This window comes from Panthera pardus, unplaced genomic scaffold (assembly GCF_024362965.1).
Source record: "Panthera pardus isolate Hobbes unplaced genomic scaffold, ASM2436296v1 HiC_scaffold_20, whole genome shotgun sequence".
Classification (NCBI taxonomy): Eukaryota; Metazoa; Chordata; class Mammalia; order Carnivora; family Felidae; genus Panthera; species Panthera pardus.
The window spans coordinates 55235249-55255754 of NW_026526766.1; the positions used below are offsets into that span (position 1 = coordinate 55235249).

Below are 20506 nucleotides of genomic sequence, written 5' to 3' on the forward strand. Positions count from 1 at the left end.
AACTTAAAAAAAAAAAAAGGTATGAAATGAAACATCTGTTTCTATCTTTGTTCATCATCTGCCTGCCTGGGTCTTACCACCACTTGCTCCCCTCCCCAGTAAGTAACCACTTACTTAGTTTTTCTATATTATAAGCAAATACAAATACAGAACTTTTTTTCTCAACAAAGAATTCTAGTAAGGGATTTTTAAAATGCAGATGTGGGTCTTATAGATGTTTGGTTACAAGATTTTTTTTTTTAATATAAAAGCACAGGTAAGGGATGGTAACATCTCCACTGCCTTTCCTTATTCCAGCCTGCATCGTCTCTTGTCTGCTCATCTGCAAAATGTCCTAACCATTCTTGCCATCTTCATTTTCTCTCTTTCAGTCCATCTCTTACACCAGCATCAGAGAATGATCTTTCTAAAATACATGTTGAACTGTGTCACTCCCCTGTTTATTTCTGTTCACTTGTTTTCACCACATGCAGATTCTGGCTTCTTCCTTACCCAGCCACCCCACCTTATGCTGCATCAGCCCCCCCCACCACATTGTATTCTCTGTACTCTATGTTGTTTCATCTTTCCCTGCTGTTGTATATATGGCTCTCTTCTTCTAGAATGTCTGCCATTTGATTCACTAATGAATCCTTACTCTTTTTAAATTGCTCTTTTAAAAAATATTTATTTTTTTGAGAGTGAGAGAGTGCACACATTAGGGAGGGGGGTGCAAAAGGAGGGGAAGAGAGACTCCCAAGCAGGCTTCATGCTCAGTGCAAAGCCTGACACAGTGCTTGATCCCACGACCCTGGGATCATGACCTGAGCTGAAATCAAGAGTCGGATGCTCAACTGACTAAGCCACCCAGCACTCCTCTTACTCATTTTTTAATAGCTAGTTTAGCCACATGTCCAGGAAACCTTTCTTACTTCCACAGATGGCATTAATCTTCAATAGCCCTATGATGTCTTCCCCTTAAACATACACGTTTCCGTTATAGCAGTTAGCACTGGAAGCCATCATTGTTTATATGTCGATGCTCACCACTAATCTGTAAGCTTCCTGAAAGCAAAGACTGTTTTTTATATCCCTATTGCTTAACATAGCTCTTAGAACATAATAGGTATTCCACTCTGTTGGAAGGTTCTTCTTTATTTTGAACTAAAAACTTCTTTCCAGTAAATACTCTATCCCCTGGTTCAGGTTCTGTCCTCTGAAGCAACACAGCAACTAGTCTCTCTCACCAGTTTCCCACCTCCTCATTGCAAATCAGCTTTTTTGCAGTATTTGAAGACACCTCTCATTTTGCCTTGAGTGTGTATGTATTTCGTACAGGCTAAACAGTTTCGTTCTTGTAGCTGTCCTTGTGGACCTTTACCATCTGGTCTCCCTCCAGTTTAATGTACGTAGCCCAGCCCAACACATGAAGTCACCACCTACCCAGGACTGTTTTTACCCTGGCTTATAGTACTTCTAGTTCTCTTTTGCTCCCCTAGGCAGTCCTTCCTCTTGGGACCTCAACTTGTGTTATGAACAAAGGTAGCATTATACTAGAGTTGTCTTTGAATTCTTAAGGCTGGTTAATAGTTTCCTTTTGCTTCATAACAAATTATCACAAAAATGTAGTGGTTTGAGATAACACAAATTTATTATGTCACAGTTTCTTTGGGTCGGGAGTTTGTGTATCTGTTAGCCTAGTTCTCTACTCAGAGCCTCACAGGTCTAAAATTTGGCCAGGGAGAAACCTCATCTGAGGCATGGGGTTTTTCATGCTCACTGGTTTGGTAGGATTTAGTTCTTTATGGTTGTAGGGTGAGGTCCCCTATTCTCGCTGACTATTGGCTGAGGGTCACTCTCAGCTCTTAGAGGTCACCTGCAATTCCCTACCACATTGCCCTCTACACAACATGGCACTTATCTTCTTCGAGGTCTATAGGAAAACATCTGCTAGAGATTCTTCAGATCTCTCTGACTTCTTTCTCTGATCCCTAGACTCTTTTTAAAGTGTTCACCTGATTATATCAGGCCCACTGAGACTCAAGGGGAGGAGATTATATAGGGCATGCACACCTGTATGCATGTGGGAATCTTAGAGGCCATCTTAGCGTTTTGCCTAACAAATCTCTCTTGGCCTCACATCCCCACATATTCTTGAGAACTTTATTCATATTTATAGAATAAATACTATGTACCAAGCACTGTTCTAGGTACTGGGAATACACTACTAGTGAGATTTACATTCTGGTAGGGAAGGCAGGCAGAGAGCACTTAAACCAATATTTAGTATGTCGGTTGTGGGTAAGTGCTAAAAAAGAAATATAAAGCAGTTTAAGAGGACAGAGTAAGGGGGGGGGGCGCTAGTTTAGATATGTTGGTCTGTTTGATGAGACAAGTATACCATGTGGCTTTCTGAAAAGTGTACCCAGCAGAGGAAGCAAGTTTAGATTAGGGTGTGAACAACAGAGAAGCAGGCAGCAGAGGAGGTCAGAGAAATCACAGGGGCTGGATCATGTGAGGCCCTTGGATGTGGTTCTGATTAAGAAGATCAGAAGCAGCTGGAAGGTTTTGGGAAAAGGGATGACATGATCTTCCTAGCAGCTGTGTGGAGAATTGTCTGTAAGGAAGCAAGGGGATAAGTTAGGAGTTGTTGGAGCAATTGACGTAGTTGATGATGGAGACTTGGACTAGGGTGGTAGTGTTGGTAAAGGTAAGAGTGTTAGACTTTGGATGTATTTGGAAGATAAAACTGACAGGATTTGCAGAGAGACTAGATGTTTGCTCCAGGAGAATGAGAGGAGTCAAAGATGAAGCCAACACTTTTGTGTCTGAATCACATAAAAGAATAGAATTGCCAGGGCACCTGACTGGCTCATTCAGTGGAGTAAGTCACTCTTGATCTCTGGGTTGTAGGCTTTAGCCCCACCTTTGGTATAGAGATTACTTAAAAATAAAATCTTAAAAAAAACAAAAAACAAAAAACGAATAGAGTTGGCATGTACTGGAGTATGAGCCTGGGAGAGGAAAGGGTGTTGTTTGTTTTCAAAACTTTTTAGTTTGAGATAATTTTAGATTTATAGAAAAGTTGCAAAATAGTACAGGGAATACCCATATATCTTTCACAGCTTTGTCTAATGTTAATATCTTACATAACCAACTCTGGTCCTTTGTCAAAACTAGGAAATTAACACTGGTACAGTAGTATAAACTAAACTGTAGACTTTATTTGGATTTCACCATTTTTTTCCACTAACATCCTTATTTTGTTCCAGGATCCAGTCCAGGATACCACATTGCATTTAGTCATTATGTCTCCTTAGTCTCCTTTTAGTCTTAGTCTTCTTGTTGGAAAAGTTTTCTTGGTCTTTCTTGTTGGAAAAGTTTGGATATGTTTTGTCCACTCCTCGTTCAGGAAAGATAGATAATTTGGTTAAGTAGGGAGTTAAGAATTCGAGCAGAGATCTGGACTGGAGATGTAAACTTGGGAACTTTCAGCATGGAGTCCTCTAACAGACTAAAGGAGGTCACCTAAAATGTGAGTGTAGTTAGAGAAGAAAAGTTTGAGGATGGAGCCTTCCTGTAACTCAGTGTTTAAAGGTTGGAAGGTAAGGACCCAGCAAAGGAGACAGAGAATAAGTAGCCAATTGAACTAGGAAGTGAACCATGTTTTAAATGCCAAACTAAAAATGAAATTCAAGGAGGGAGTGATCAGTTGTGCCAAATGCTACTGATGGGTCCAGAAAGATGACAACTGCATATTGACTGGTGGATTTGGCACTGAGAGTTATTGGTCTTGATAAGAGCAGTTTTGGTGGAGTGGTGGATATAAAAACTTGATTGGAATGGAAAGAAAGGATTAAAGTCTCTATGGCTGCTTGCAAGTGGTCTTTGCTAACTCGCATTCTGTACTGAGAGAAACTAGCACTGCTTCTATTCTTCCAGGCTGTCTGTAGCCCTCATTCTGTGGTAGCAAGATCCCCTGTATCCTTACTAAGTTTCTCCTCCGGCTCCTAATTAATCTGTGGCCTTCTGTAAGTTCACCACGTTTCCTTACGGCCTTTCAGTGCCTGCTGTATTTCCTTATCCCACTTGCCTTAGTTTCTGGAAGATGAGAGGAGTGTGCTCCTCCCTCAGTGTCATTTGTGAACCATTATTTTTCTACCTTTGTATCAAAATCCCTGCTCCTTTGAACTTAATGCTATATCACCTTTTGGCTACATCACCTTCCTGTCTCTTTATTGTTGTCATGTATTAGCCTCCAAATCTCCCAGCCCCAGCCCTCATTTATTAATGCCTCCAGCCTATATCTTTCCTCTTGCCCAATGGTTCTCAAAGTGTTGCAGAGCAGCAGTCCTCAGCAACGCCAGGGAGCTTGTTAGAAAAGCATATTCCTGTGCCTCACCTCAGACTTACCAAACAGAAGTTCTAGGAATAGGGCCCAGCAATCTTATTTTTTAACAAGCCTCCTGGTAACTCTGATTGGAGAACTACTGATTTACTATAAATCCTGCTGTTTGTCTGGGTGACTATAGTGATCATATGGATTATACCATCCTCATATTCTTTGATCTTCTCAACCACAGTGACCTTTGCCTTCATTATACTTCTACACCCGCTACTACTTTCTGACCATAACCTCCTGTCCTTCTGGTTCTCTCAGTCTCTTACACCCACTAACTGTATTGTCAGCCATCTATCCTTCTTTATTCCCTCTTCAGGCTGGGCCTTATTGTACTTTTGAAGTATTATCCTTCTGAGAAGGCATTTGGCAGAATCCCCACCCTGGATTGATGCTGCAGTCTACCTTTTCTGCTCCATCTGGATAACAGGATGCTGTTCCAGGAAATCATACAGTAGTACAGATTTGGTGCTGTGGAAGATTCTCTCACCTTCTCAGGGAAGTCTTCCTGATCATCCTGTTTAGATCTATAATATTCCCCCCACTACTAGCATTCCCCATCCCTTACTGGTTTATTTTTCTCCAAAGCACTTCCCACTGTTTGATGATGCCACTTCTTTTTCATTGTTTATCATATTCCCCTACTAGATAATAACTTTCTGAGAGCAGAAAAGTTTTGTCTGTTTTGTTCACTGTATATCCGTAGTGTTTAAACAATGCCTGGCACATAGTAGGTTCTCAGTAAATATTTTTGTTTAGTGATTTCTCCAACTTCAGTTGACTTTCCATACTGCCTATTTTCCCCTTATATGACCTTGGTCAGCTGTCCTTCCCATTTTCATCTAAGAGTACTCCCAAATCTTTTCCAGTCTTGTTCAGATCTTCCTGCCATTCATCTACCTCAGTCTCAGTGGACCTCCTTGCCTCCTATTCAGAGAAAGGGGAGATCATCAGGCATAATTTTCTCAACTTTTTGCTCCCTTTAGGCAAACTCAGAGAAATCTGCCTATTCTTTTCTTTCATTTTGAACTCTCCTTTATTTCCTTCCATCAGCCTTTCACATCTGCTATTGCAAGTTCTCAGCCTAAAGCTCTTCTTAAGTCTGTCCTATGCTCTAAAAGAAAAACTCCCGTCATGTGGCCTCCTGGTAGTGTTTCCTTTCCTTCCATTCCAGTCTAATCAATCACTCTGGGCCGCCTGGGTGGCTCAGTCGTTTAAGCGTCCGACTTCAGCTCAGGTCACGATCTCACACTCCGTGAGTTGGAGCCCCATGTCAGGCTCTGTGCTGACAGCTCAGAGCCTGGAGCCTGCTTTGGATTCTGTGTCTCCCCCTCTCTCTGCCCCTCCCCTGCTCATGCTCTGTCTCTCTCTGTCTCAGAAATAAATAAAAACATTTAAAAAATTAAAAAAAAAAAAAAAGAGTCACCAACCCTGTTTCCTTTTCCCTGTTTTGATTCACTTCTCAGTCCTCTGCCATCATCACCACTGACTCAGAGAGCTACTGGTAGGGTCATTAATGCCTTCCTATTTGCCACAGCCAGCAGACAGATGTATTTCAGTCCTCATTATCCTGGCTTCCGTTTGAGTTTGATGTGAAGGAGTCTTTGTTGAAGTGTTACTTTTTTGATACCACACACTTCTGGTCCTCCTTGTTCTTGGCTGTTCCTGCGTGTGTCCTTCAAGTTTCTCTTCCTCCACCTCTTTCTTAAATGTTGGCATTTCCTAGGACTTTGTCTCAGCCCTCTGTTCTTACTTGATAATGTCTCATTGGGAGACGACAACTGCTCTCTCAACCACTGCCTCTGTGCTGTGCTGGCTTCTAAACTCTTACCTCCAGATCCTAAGCTCTGCCACAAGCTTCAGACTCACATAAATAAACATGGTATCTGACATACGCTTCAGACTCAGCAAAACCACCTTGAACATGTTGACCATGCTTATATTGTATGAGAGTTTTAAAAACAGCTGCCTCACATTTAATGAGGTAACTTAATAAAGTTGCTTTAGTAGGTAACTCACCTTTAGTCTGAAGATCTAGGTTTAATCAGTTTTAAACTTTTGTTCTATTTTCCTTTTCTTTCTTTCTTTCTTTCTTTCTTTCTTTCTTTCTTTCTTTCTTTCTTTCTTTCTTTTGAGAGGGGTGAGTGGGGGAGAGGGGTGGAGGGAGGGGGAGAGAGAGAGAGAATATCTCAAGCAAGCTCCATGATCAGTGTGGAGCCAAGGTATGGGGCTCAATCCTACGACCCTGGGATCGTGACCTGAGCCGAGATCAAGAGTTGGACTCTCAACCAACTGAGCCACACAGGTGCCCCTCTCATTTGTTTTATCTGTTCCTTTTTATTTTTGCAGATATATTTTAAAGTAAATTCCAGATATTATTTTACCCCTATATATTTTCACTGTGCATCTGTTTTTTAAAATGCCATATATATATGATTATTATTTTTATGTAATCACAGTGTATTCTTGGATTTTTCAAATTAGTATTGTTTTAGACCTTTTTTTTTTTTTAAGTTATTTATTGGTGCATCTGAAAAGTTTGTAGTCAGTTAACACTTCAATCAGGTCTCTTTGTTCTTCCAGTTATTTCAATGGGAAATAATCTTTACTGATATGCTCTCAAAGTAGAATTATAGAGTAGACACAGTTATGGCTGAGAAATTATGGGGAAGCCCTAGTGGGAGAGGGTTTAGATTGAAAAAGAGCCAGTGGTCAGACCAGGGCTGGTATCCAGCAGACAAAAGCCTTGGACCTGAAATGTAATAGTTGATCAGCACAGAGCTGTTCTAGGACACTACCATATTTTACATATGTTAAACATGTTTGGATAAAACCGCAGTATTGTTAGTGAAAGGATTATACTGTTTCTAGATCTTTCTGGAACCTTTTGCTATATATTTTTTTCTTTTCATTCACTCATACAAGTTTTTTTTTTTTCATTTATTTATTATTGAGAGACAGAGAGACACGGAGCATGAGCAGGGGAGGGGTAGAGAGAGGGCAAGACACAGAATCTGAAGTAGGCTTCAGGCTCTGAGCTGTCAGCATAGCCTGAAGCGGGGCTCGATCTCATGGAGCGTGAGATCATGACCTGAGCTGAAGTCGGTTGCTTAACCAACTGAGCCACCCAGGCGCCCCCATTCATACAAGTATTATTGAGTGCTCACTATGTCCCAGGCAGCTCTATAGGTAAAAACCTCAGCCCTTGAGGGAGTGTACATTCTATGTACAGAGTTAGGACATAAGTAAGGTGAAATAAGTAAAATATATGATCTATAAGGTTCAAGTGGTGTGGAGAAAAAATAAATAGTATGGAAAATAGATAGGGAATGTTGAGGAAGTGGGTTTCAAATTTTTAAAGTATGGCCAGAGACTGCCTCATTGTGAAGATCACATTTTGAGTAAACACCTGAAGGCACTAAGGGACTGAGCTATGTTGATGTCTAGGGAAAAGTATTCTAGGCAGAGGGAACAACAAACTGTAAAGATCCTCAGGCAGAAATATGCCTGCCAGTCTGGGCCTAGGAAGGCAGCCATTGTGTTCTCAGAGGGAAGGAAGAATAGCCATAAGGACCCAGAAGTGATGAAGGCCGTTGTAAGGACTTTGGCTTTTATAAGCATGTGATGGAGGAACCATTGGCAAGTTCTGGGCATGAGTGGCATCATCTAATTTGCATTTTAACAGGCTCCCTCCGGCTGCTGTGTTGAGAATAGACAAGTAGAGCAAGGACAGAAATAGGGGAGACTAGTTAGGAGGCCATTTTAATAATCCCAGGTGAATGGATAGTGTTTTGGGCCATACTAATAAGGGGTTGGATTCTGGATCTATTTTGAAGGTAGAGCCAGAAGGATTTACTGTCAGATTGAACATGGGATATGAGAGAGACAGCCTTTAGAAAGGGCTTGGTAGAGCTTTGTGGGTTACTCAAAGTTGGCAGTTGTTCCCACACCACTATATGTGTGTGCATCCTAGTGGTCAATTTCACTGTGGCTAGATTTAGAAACATCACATATAAAACAATAATTATTTATTAACAAGCCATAAACTTAATGAATAAGAGAAACAGTAAAATAAAAAGACAACCTTCAGGGTAAAAATCAAAACAATAGTCTCTCATAGGGCTTTCGTGTATGTTCCAAACTTCACTTACTTTTTTGTGTCCTTTACTTTTTTTTGTTTGTTTGTTTGTTTATTTTGAGAGAGAGAGCACAAGCAGGGGAGGGGCAGAGAGAGGGAGAGAATCCCAAACAGCTTCTGCACTGACCTGAGCCAAAATCAAAAGTTGGATGCTTAACCAACTGAGCCATCCAGGTACCCCTGTGTCCTTTACTTCTCTCTCAGTTCTGCTCTGGAATAGTCAATAGGCATTTTCTACAAAATGTATCTCCAATGTAATTCTTACAAACTATTCCTCTGCCCCAGTCAGGCTCTTGTATATAGATGACTCAAATGTAATCTCACTTTCTAATGAGCTCTTACTTAACTTACCCTTAAGAATCTTCCACACATACTGTGCTAACTGGTAGAAAATATAATTAACTTTGTTATTCACAGATGTTACCTATGCAGGATAGGGTATTCCTGCTTTTAAGAAAGAATCTAAGTCTGGTTCCTCAGTTTTTATAATATAATTAAGTTTTATGTTAATGTTTATATGTTATTTAAAGCAAGTAGATTCTCCCTTATCAGCTACATAAAATCTTTATTCCAGACTTTCCTGACAGCAAAAGAACTATCCCAGAAACTTTACTGAAACTTTTAAGGGAGAGAAGTTGTAGAACAGAGTAGGTGATACTCATTTATTTCTTCATCCATTCATTTAATAAATATTTACTGAGCACCTGCTAAAGGCCAGGCACTGGAAATACAACAGTGAGCAAGGCCCTGGCCTTGCCTCACAGACCTTAAAGTCCCCATGTTCTATATTTCTTTTTTTCTTTTTTTTTTTTTTAATTTTTTTTAACATTTATTTATTTTTGAGACAGAGAGAGACAGAGCATGAATGGGGGAGGGTCAGAGAGAGGGAGACACAGAATCCGAAACAGGCTCCAGGCTCTGAACTTTCAGCACAGAGCCCGACGCGGGGCTTGAACCCACGGACCGTGAGATCATGACCTGAGCCGAAGTCAGCCGCTTAACCGACTGAGCCACCCAGGCGCCCCAGTTCTATATTTCTTTTGACGTTAAATCGGACAAAGTAATCTGAGGAGGGCTAAAATTATGAAGTGATTAAAATGCAAATTTGTGGAGTGCCTGGTGGCTCAGTCAGTTGAGTGTCAGACTCTTGGTTTCAGCTCAGGTCATGATCCCAGGGTTGTGGGACTAAGCCCCACGTTGGGCTCTGCGCTGAGCATGGAACCTGCTTGGGATTCTCTCTCTCTCCCTCTGTCCCTCCCCTCCTTGTGCACTTTATGCATAAAGTGCTTTAGCACAGCACTTGGCATGGTGCATTCAAGGTTAGTTATTTTATTCTTATAACCTATTTGGACCCGATAACAAATAAAATAGTGTTATGAAGTAAATGCTAAAAATATGGACTGAAAAGGAAATTCTCTCTCTCTTTCTCTCTCTCTCTCTCACACACTCTCTCTCTCTCTCTCTCTCTCTCTTTCACACACACACACACACACACACACACACACACACACACACCTCTCCAAGAGCACCTGACTATACTTGGGATCTAGAAAGGCTTTGCTGAGATCGTGTTTAAGGAAAAGTCTGGAAGTGGGTGATGGTATTAAGGAAAACATGTAGGAGGATTCCATGATACTGCTCTCTCTCAGCAGATGTTGGGCTTCTGAAGCCAAGTTCTGTGTCTCCTTTAGTCTAGTAACCCTACCATAGGGTTGTGGTAAACACCAATAATACCTTTGTTGAGTAGATCAACTGAAAACTTTCATGGCAACTGCTAGAAGAGATGTTACCACCCTGGGTTCTTGGAACCTGTGCAGGCTTAGGTATCTTTCAGCTGACCACTGCACCTTCATGAGCCCCTTCCTAGCCCGAATCCATGGATCTGGATCAGATTCAGACGAGGCAAGGTAAGGTGCTGCAATGCATTGGCTTCTTAAACTGTGTCATGAGGGGCATTTGGATACTCCATCGGTTCCTGAGCAGTTTCTTGGGAACGTTTCCTCAGTTTTGGGAATCCCCACCTGAATGTCTACTTCCTAAGTCTTCTCCCTCATTATATTCCTATTCTTTCTTGGCCCCAAACACTGAACAACCACCTTACTCAGAATCAGACAAGATACTTAAAACCTCTCTGTTTGGATTCTTCTCTCAAATCCCTTTCTCATCCTTGGTTGACTAAAGTAAGGAATGTTTTTCTATGTTTGAATTAATTTGTTTGGTTTTTTAAACAGGTTCTCTAATTGAACAGCTAACTACAGAAAAATATGAGTGTATGGTGTGCTGTGAATTGGTTCGCGTCACAGCGCCAGTGTGGAGTTGTCAGAGCTGTTATCATGTGTTTCATTTGAACTGCATAAAGAAATGGGCAAGGTCTCCAGCCTCTCAAGCAGGTCAGTCATTTCTCTCTTCTGAATATTCTCACTTATTTGATATATTCAGGTTTAAAACTTAGCCTTTTTTTTTTTTAAGGTTTTATTTTTAAGTACATCCAATATGGGGCTCGAACTTACAGCCTCACGATCAAGAGTCACATGCTCCACTGACTGAGCCAGCCAGGCGCCCCTTTAACCTAGCTATTTAATTCCTCTTGAATATTTTATCTACTATGTTGCCTTGAACATGTTTCAGATGACCAGTATTAAGCTATAGATCTTAAATGGCTAAGGAGTGCTTGGCCGGCTCAGTCGGTAGAGCATGCAACTCTTGATCCTGGGGTCATGAATTCAAGCCCAATGTTGGGTGGGGAGCTTACTTAAAAAATAAAAATAAAATTTTAAAAAAGGAAAGACATTTTTAAAACCAGCTAACATAACAGTATTAAAATATATTTGGAATAGAACAAAATCAGTCACATTAACTGAAAACTTATCCAAGTAGCAACTATAGAAAACATTTCCTGTATAGTTTGCTTTAGAAAATTTATAGAAAGCAGTTGTTGGGTTTTGTTTTGTTTTGTTTTGTTTTGGAAGCAGTGGTTTAGTTTACCCCTAGGGTGTTAAAGTTGCATTATCTTTAACAGATCTTCTCCATAGTATTTTGTGGGTTTTTCCCAAAGTATACTGCTATTTGTGGATAGTGTAAATGTTGTTAATAACATGTTTTCTGATTTGTGACTCTTCTATAATTTAAGACATCTCGAGGTACCTGGCTGGCTCAGTCGGTAGACCATACAGCTCTTGATTGCAGGGGTTGTGGGTTCAAGCCCCATGTGGTATATAGAGATTACTTAAAAATAAAATCTAATAAAAAAAAAAGATATCTGGGTTTTCCTGCACGTACTCAAATATTTTATCTTTTTTCTCAAGCCAAGATTTAGATAATGTTTACCTTAATACTAAAAGTATTGCTTAAAAAAGGGTGGGGTGTCTGGGTGGCTCAGTCAATTAAGTGTCTGACTTCAGCTTAGGTCATGATCTCGCGGTTCGTGAGTTCAAGCCCACATCAGGCTCTATGCTGACGGCTCGGAGCCTGGAGCCTGCTTTGGATTTTGTGTCTCCCATTCTCTCTGCCCCTCCTGCCCCTCCCCTGTTCACGCTCTGTCTCTCTCTCCTTTATAAATAAATAAATAGATAAATAAAAATTTTTTAAAGTTAAAAAAAAAAATAGTGCTACATTTTTACCACATAATGAAATGATAATTATGTGAAATGATACAGGTATTAGGTAATGCTATGATGGTAATCATATTGTAGTATATAAATGTATCAAATCAACATGTTGTATATCTTAAACAGGGCTATATGTCAATTATATCTCAATTGACATTTAAAAAAATGGATACCCATTTGATTACCGTATCTAAAGTCCTTATAAATATAAGCCCAAATGCAGTATTTAAGCAAAGCATTCAGTATTTTCATTTTGTTTCTTTTTAATATTTATTCATTTTTGAGAGAGAGCATGAGCGGGAGGGGGGGGTGCGGGATGGGAGGCGGAGACAGGATCTGAAGCTGGCTCCATGCTGAGAGTAGCAAGCCCAATGCAGGGCTCAAATTCACAAGCTATGAGATCACATGACCTGAGCTGAAGTCGGACTCTCAACTGACTGAGCCACCCAGACACCCTGATTTTGTTTCTTAAATGCCTGATTTGATAACATGAAACAACTACTGTTGCTTCAATATTATGACTTCCTTTAGATTTAAATTTTTAAAAATTACGTGTGCTTTTGTAAGGAAGTTATTTTGGTTTCCTCTTATTTTTCTTAACAGATGGCCAGAGTGGTTGGAGGTGCCCTGCCTGTCAGAATGTTTCTGCACATGTTCCTAATACTTACACCTGTTTCTGTGGTGAGTTTTTTTGCTTTCACTTGAGTCTCTTCCATTTCATGCATTGTAACTCATTTTCCAGCCCAGAAGAAGTGAGGTACCAGATATGTTTTAGAAGTTACTAATACTCATAAGACTTCAAAGTTACAGGAGTCTACACACATCATCTGCATGTAGTCTATCACACAGCTGGAGTCCCACCCAGGCCTTTGTACTCTTGGCAGGCCGTTCTGGACATGGGCCTTCTCATAGTGCCCACCAGGCACATACTACTTCTGAGCTGTAGCACTAGTCTCCTTGATCTTAGCTTTAGACCAGAGCTGACCAGATGGTAGAGGCAGGTATAGACATGGACTCCCTTAACTGTTACAGCTTTGATATTCTAGATTTGAGCCCTATGAGAAAAGAGTAGTGTTGAAATGTATTTTATTTTAATCCAAGAAATCAGTCATTGGGGTCTTTATAGTAAAGCAAGATTTTCTATAAACCAGCATTACAAACTCTATTCTCCCTCTTTGTGGAATACTTCTTCCTGTTTTTGAATAACTCAATTCCCCTATGTGTTAGTAAAAACTTCCTGTAATCCAGAAGCCATTCCTATTGCTAGTCTATTTTCTGCATGTCTTTTTTTTGTTTTTTTTTTTTTCTTCCCTCCCTGTCTTTTAATGGCTGACCTTCATCTGCTTATTGATTTTGCAAATTTTGCTTCTTAACCATCTGTCTCCCTTCTTGAACCATTGCATTTTTGCTTCTTTCCTTGTCACCTTGCTGAAACTATTCAGAAGTCATCAGTAACCCCTTCCTGACCAAATCCAGGGCTGATTTAGAAGTTCTTAACCTTTTTGGTAGCACAACAACCCTTATTTTGGCCATTCCTTTTTTTGAAGTAACTAGTACTTCCTATTTATTTCTGTATACTTTAATTTGTTGGTATTTCTTTTTTCCCATTATTTAAATAGCAGCTTTCACAAAGAGTTGGCCATTGACTATCAGCTCTTCAACTTCTAGACTAAATCTCTTGGTGAACTCACCTATATAGAATGTTCTTCCTCATATTTTCTTTAAATCCTTGTCACTGACTCCTTATCCATTCAAGTTCTGACCACATTCTCTTCCAAAGGAGGCCTCACTTTCTTATGCCTTCTTCACTTTGGCCACTCTTTTATTTGGAATCTGCTGGTCTGGTATGTTTTATTGCCAAAATTTGAACCTTAAGAGGTAATAAAATAATATTTGTTGAAGGAATGAATATTTTGGAATGTACTATTGGAAAGGCAATGTGAGAAATGCCTGGCTGGCTCAGTCAGTAGAGCGTGCAACTCTTTTTTTTTTTTTTTTTTTTTTTTAACGTTTATTTATTTTTGGGACAGAGAGAGACAGAGCATGAATGGGGAAGGGGCAGAGAGAGAGGGAGACACAGAATCGGAAGCAGGCTCCAGGCTCTGAGCTGTCAGCACAGAGCCCGACGCGGGGCTCAAACTCACGAACTGCGAGATCGTGACCTGAGCCGAAGTCGGACGCTCAACCGACTGAGCCACCCAGGCGCCCCAAGCATGCAACTCTTGATCTCAGGGTCATGAGTTCAAGCCCCATGTTGGGCATGGAGCCTACTTAAAATAAAAATTAAAAAAAAAAAAGAAAGGCAACATGAAACTGGAAGCAAGACATCCATGTAAAACTGTGCAAATAGGACCAATACCAAGGCTTCATTACCTTATTTTAAAGGATTAAAAAAATTTTTTTTAAGTTTATCCTAGATAAACAGAGACAAAGCACGAGTTGGGGAGGGGCAGAGAAAGAGGGAGACAGAGAATCCGAAGCAGGCTCCAGGCTCTGAGCAGTCGGCACAGAGCCCAACGTGGGGCTCGAATTCATGAACTGTGAGATCATGACCTGAGCCAAAAATCAGAGGCTTAACAACCTACTGAACTACCCAGGCACTCCTAAAGGAATTTTAAACATAACGCACCACAGTGGAATGAAAAATCTTTACCCTCACCGACAAAGTAGATATGAGACCCTAAGAAGGTAGAAGAATGTGGGGTGGAGGTCAGGATGATCTGAGCAAGGTAAAATGGTGTAGGAATACAAATAATGGCCTTATTTTACCTAATGACTTTGCCTCACTTAGTTCTTTCAGGAAACCATTAACATACTTTATTGAGCACTTATTAATGCAGCAAGCACTATGAAGAAACAGAGGGGACTAAAACTGTTTATTAACTTCACAGAGCTTACAGTCTAAGAGCTAAGACACAATTAACTTTATGTTCTATAAGTCCAAGGTGCTGTGGGAGATCTTTGGCGTGAATTATGATGTTGGGCTATATGATTAAGGGAAACCTTAAAAAGGAGATAGAATTCAACTGGGCTTGAAAATATGTAAAATTTTCGTAGGAGAAAAGATTTGTTGAAGAGAATAGCTTAAGCAGAAGTTTAAAAATAAGACTTTTTTTCAGAAGGGAGAGTCATTGGTTATGGAGCAGGATCTGTGAAGGCAGAGATGTGGGAAATGACTAGAAAGGTCAGGGCTGACTTCTTGATGTCAGGCTTACATGTAAGGATTTCATTTTTCAGGCTGTGGGAAGCCACCAAGGGCATCAATGTGATTCTTTATGAAGATTAGTCTAGTGGGAGTGAATAGAGAATTTGGGAGCCTAAACATTTTGGGGACTTGTAAGAACCCAGATGAAGAATAATAAGTCTACAGTGGGTGTTAGAGTGGGGCAGAAAGGAGGATTTCAAAGTAAACAGGAATTAACAGCAATAGGAAAGGAAATGGGAATGGGAAAGGGAAGAACCCAAATGTGGCTCTGAAGTATCATTTTGGAAATGATGATACCAAGGACAGAAAAGGGGAGGTCAAGAGAACCAGGACTGATGGGACAGTGAGTTCAGTTTAGAAATGTTGAGTTGGAGGAGTGAACAACACATCCAGTGAGAGGTGTCCAACAAGGAGTTAAGAATATTTAAGGGGCACCTGGGTGGCTGTCAGTTAAGTGGCTGACTTCGGCTCAGGTCATGATCTCATGGTGTGTGAGTTCGAGGCCCGCATTGGGTTCTGTGTTGATAGCTCAGAGCCTGGAGCCTGCTTTGGATTCTGTCTCTCTCTGCCTCTGCCCCTGCCCTGCTTGCACTCTGTCTTTCTCACTCAAAAATAAATGAACATTTTTTAAAAATTAAAAAAATATACATTTAAAGAGAGATCAGGACTCGAGGATGATAGTTGCATTTGAGAGTAGTAGAGACCCTAGTGGATGAAAGGGTAAGGGGTAAAAAATGTCTAATGCAGAACCCTGGCAGGAAGAAGAAAAATAAGACATCATTTAGAGTCAGGGAAAAGAGGTTGAGCCATTGAAAGATGGTAGGGGAAAACCAGGCCACTGTATTGGAGCAAAAAAGTACAGAGGCAGGGAAGCTTTTCTAATAGTCTAAAGGTGAGGTTCTGGCTAACAGAGAGGCAAGAGTAGAAGTAGCAGGGGAGATGAGGTGAGGCACACTATGTACGGAAATTGAGAAGATTAAGTAGAATGTGGAAAGGGGGGCTCCTGGGTGGCTCAGTCGGTTAAGTGTCCGACTTCGACTCAGGTCATGATCTCATGACTGACAAGTTTGAGCCCCGTGTCGGGCTCTGTGCTGACAGCTCAGAGCCTGGAGCCTGCTTCAGATTCTGTGTCTCCCTCTCTCTCTGCTTCTCCCCCACTTGTACTCTGCAGCTCTCTCTCTCTCAAAAATAAACATTAAAAGAAAAGAATATGGAAAGAAAAAGAGGAGTCAGGGATGACTCTAGTTTTTGAGTTTGACTCCAATGGTGATGATATCACTGATAGAAATAGGGAACACAGAAAGGGGTTTAAGAGGGAAGATGCTAACTTTGGTTGTAAATGTAGACAGTTTGGGGTGACTGTGACACCCCAAGCAGAGATGTTTGGCAGATGGTTGGACAGGGATGGCTGGAACTGAGGATTTAGGACAATGCAGAAAATACAGATTTGGGGGAAAGAAAAGAAGAAAGTGTAGTATTGGGAATCATGGGCCTTTAGGTGTATTGAACCTCTCAACATGAATATTTCTGAAAGAAACAAGATAGAAAAGCAGAGGCCAAAGACTGGGAACAGGCCATCAATTTAGGGTGTAAATTGCCCAAGTAAGGATAAGTTCCTCAAGGGCATGGAGGAGTCCTGTGCCTCAGTTTTACTCTTCCTGCGTCTGTGCTAAGTTCATGAAAGATATTTACTAAAGATTTGCAAAGTGACACTAATTATAAATTATTGACTTTTTGTGCCTACCTCATAGCTTTAGAATTGGCAATTTCCTGCTGTACAGGGAATTTATGTCCTTTCTATCTCTTCCTGCTCCTTCCCCATCTGCCACCCCATTGTTCTCATCCCTTATTTCTTCTTTCTGATCCTTACAACAGATATTCCCATATACATTCAAGGGCCCATTTACAAAAAATAGATCTTGTAGTGTTTTTTTAATTTTAGATTAAATGTGTCCATTAGTCAAAGTGGCATTTTCATAAGTAAAAGTGACTTTTTATTTCTCTTTTATTTCTCTTTTTTATTTCTCTTTTCCTAAATCTTTTAGGATTTATCATACTTAGTGAAGGTTTTGATGATTAGCATTATAGTCATTTTTTAAATTTTAGGATGTGGGATCATGTGTTTGTCAGACTAATGGAAACCATACTGAAGTTTCATGCTGTCTAGCTATATTGTACTGTTTCATTAAACTCTAGGATGCAGTTGAAGTTTATACCATTGACTCTCTGATCTGATATGTTTTAGGCAAGGTAAAGAATCCGGAATGGAGCAGAAATGAAATTCCACATAGTTGTGGTGAGGTTTGTAGAAAGAAACAGCCCGGCCAGGACTGTCCACATTCCTGTAACCTGTAAGTTGGAACACGAGACCTCTGGGGGTAGATACACTTTGCTTGTGGCTCTGACTCTATGTATCTGGTGGTTACCATGTAACAGGGTGGGGTGAAGGGCAATATGGTACCATTTGCTAAGCACTTACACTGTGCCAGGCACTCTGCAAGAGTTAACTCATCAAATCCTTATAACAATCCAGTGATGTATAGATATTTATCATCTCCATTTTACTGATGAGGCTCAGCAAGGCCAAGCATCTTGTCCAAGGTCATAGTGCTAAGACATGGTGGAGCTGGGATTTCCAAAGCCAGTGCTCCTACCACTACATTATACTGCTGGCTTCTAAGAAGAAATATTCCCCCATGATATCCAGGTCCAGAAGAGTATATAGGACAAATTTCTGTCTGTAGAGTCCTGTTGCACAGTGTTTTTAGGATGTGAATCCCTTCTGTATAATAAGTAGCCAACTTGACAATATATCCAGTCAGCTTCTTAGTAATAAGACGAATAGGAGTGCCTGGGTGGCTCAGTTGGTTAAGCATCCAACTCTTGATTTCGGCTTGGGTCATGGTCTCACAGTTTGTGAGAGCCCCATGTCAGCTTCTGCTGACAGCCCAGAGCCTGCTTGGGATTCTCTCCTTCTCCCTCTCTCTCTGCCCCTCCCACCCTCATGTGTGCTCTCTTTCTCTCTTTCAAAATAAATAAATATTTTAAAAAATGTTTTTAATAAGTAAATAATAAGAGGAATACCTAATACTAACAGTTGATCAGTTACAAATGACAAAATTCTACAGCTTTAACTTAAGACAAATTTTTAATTCCTGGGTTCAAGTCACTCAACAGTTGTATGACCTTGGATAAGTTACTTCTTTAAGCTTCATTTTCTGCATCTGTAAAATAGTAATGATATGAGCAACAACACTTATAGATGTTTATGAATATTAATTCAATGCATCTAAGAGGCTTGGTACAGAGTCTGGCACATGGTAAATGGTCAAGTAATGGTAACTTGCTTTTATTACCCAAATCTAAGAGTAAAACAGACATCAAACTATTATCTTGGTACTTCTGCTACTTGGAGCAGGGGTAAATGTTGGGCCAGAGGCATTGTGGTTAAGATGTGGGGGTGATGCTGGAGAATTGTCTGTGGTGGGAGAGCTGTCCAGATGGGGCTACGCAGCTTGGCCTGCTACCTGCCAGGTAGTAGGCCCCTCTCCTTTTACTGCTTCCATAGGTCCTTCCTCAGAACCCAGGGACTCATCTGTTTAAACTATTCCATCCCTCAGTTGGCATTTTAAGTAAATTCAATAATAATAAGTTAACCCTCTGCATGAACTATCATTCTGAAGCCTTTAGCAGAAATGGCCCTGTCATGACTACCAGAAAACATCAAAAGTGATGCAGATCAGGTGGTCAATACCATGGCTGAAGGGAAAGGAGTCCCTAAAACTTGCTCTTTTGTGGCTTTGGAAATCCTTCTCTTGACAGCTGTCCTGTTACTCCTGTCAGGCCCCTAGAGGTTGCCAAATCCTATTCCCTGACAGCACCTTCCTTTCAAAAGAAAACATTGAGTTTCTCTCATTTATATGTATCAGGACTCAGAAGCCACAGTTGGCCCCTTTGTGTCTCTATTTTGGGTTGTTTCATAGATTGTAAAATTCTCTGGAGGAGTTATCCTCAACCCTCTTTACACATTAGAGTCATTAAGGAGCATTTTAAAACACCAGTGCCCTGTCTCTACCTTGTAGCAATTGAATCAGTCTTTTGGGGGGTGGGTCTTTCCCTATGATTCTAATAAAGAGCCAGTGTTGTGAACCACTGCTCTAAAGGTTATAAAAACCTGGGATTGAGGGGCGCCTGGGTGGCTCATTTGGTTAGGTGTTTGACTCTTGATTTTGGCTTAGGTCATGATCTCGTGGTTTGTGGGATCGAGCCCCAAGTCAGGCTCTGCACTGGCTGTGTGGATCCTGCTTGGGGGATTCTCTGTCTCCGTCTCTCTCTCTCTATCCCTCCCCTGCTGTCTCTCTCAAAAATGAATGAACTTTAACACACACACACACACACACACACACACACACACACCTACCTGGGATTGAGTCTAGGTCTGAGGGATATTTGAAATAACCTGGAGTCATCCACACCTGACCAGCAATGTATCTTGTCAGTTTAAAGTTATTTAAATGTGCAGCCATGAAAATCATTTCACCTGACAGGGTTGCAGCATATCATGTGAAGTATAACTGTTGAATGATAATAGTCATCTTTAAAAAAATGCTTAAACTTAAGTCTCATGTGGTTTCTGTCTGTTGAAATGGGTCACCCTAGAAAATTAGGCACTTGTTCCTGGATTGTTTTTAGTGTTTAAAACTTATTTAAGAATTATCAGAGCTGGTGTAGGAGTCATATTAAAAAATCCAGCCAGACCACTGTATAGGCACACCTGGTTTTTTATACCAAATTCTTTTACCGACTTGATTTATTAAACTTGGTTGTAATTGGCCTATAATTCCCAAAGGATTGTGATTTGCCATCACATAGAATGCCCCCCACAAACGTTTCCAAAGAAGTTCCCAAAATATTTTTTAAATGGTTGTATTTCTAAATTAGTGTGTAAGTTACCAGGGTATCTCTTTTGAAGAGAATAGTATCTATTTGAATATATAAATTCCATTTTCTAATTTTTTTGGTTTCTTTATATCATCACTCCTAGAAGAAGCATTCTGTTCAGAAGTCTAATTCTGACCTATCGCATATCTCTAATTCCAGTTCTTTCCATGAATCCCTTTTTCCTTTGTTCTCTCTTTGCATTACTTACTAGCATGCCTTCCCTCATGTCAGCCGCC

At 40.6% G+C, this 20506-nt stretch overlaps 1 protein-coding gene across 2 annotated transcripts in view; it reads left to right on the forward strand.

Moving 5' to 3' along the window:
• Positions 1–20506, forward strand: part of NFX1 (nuclear transcription factor, X-box binding 1) — a 73179-nt gene that overhangs the window by 6229 nt on the left and 46444 nt on the right. For both annotated transcript variants that reach the window (XM_019424162.2, XM_019424161.2), the window contains exons 3-5: positions 10748–10906; positions 12728–12805; positions 17575–17680. In XM_019424162.2, the coding sequence (XP_019279707.1) occupies positions 10748–10906; positions 12728–12805; positions 17575–17680 (343 nt within the window). The remainder of the gene's footprint in view (positions 1–10747; positions 10907–12727; positions 12806–17574; positions 17681–20506) is intronic.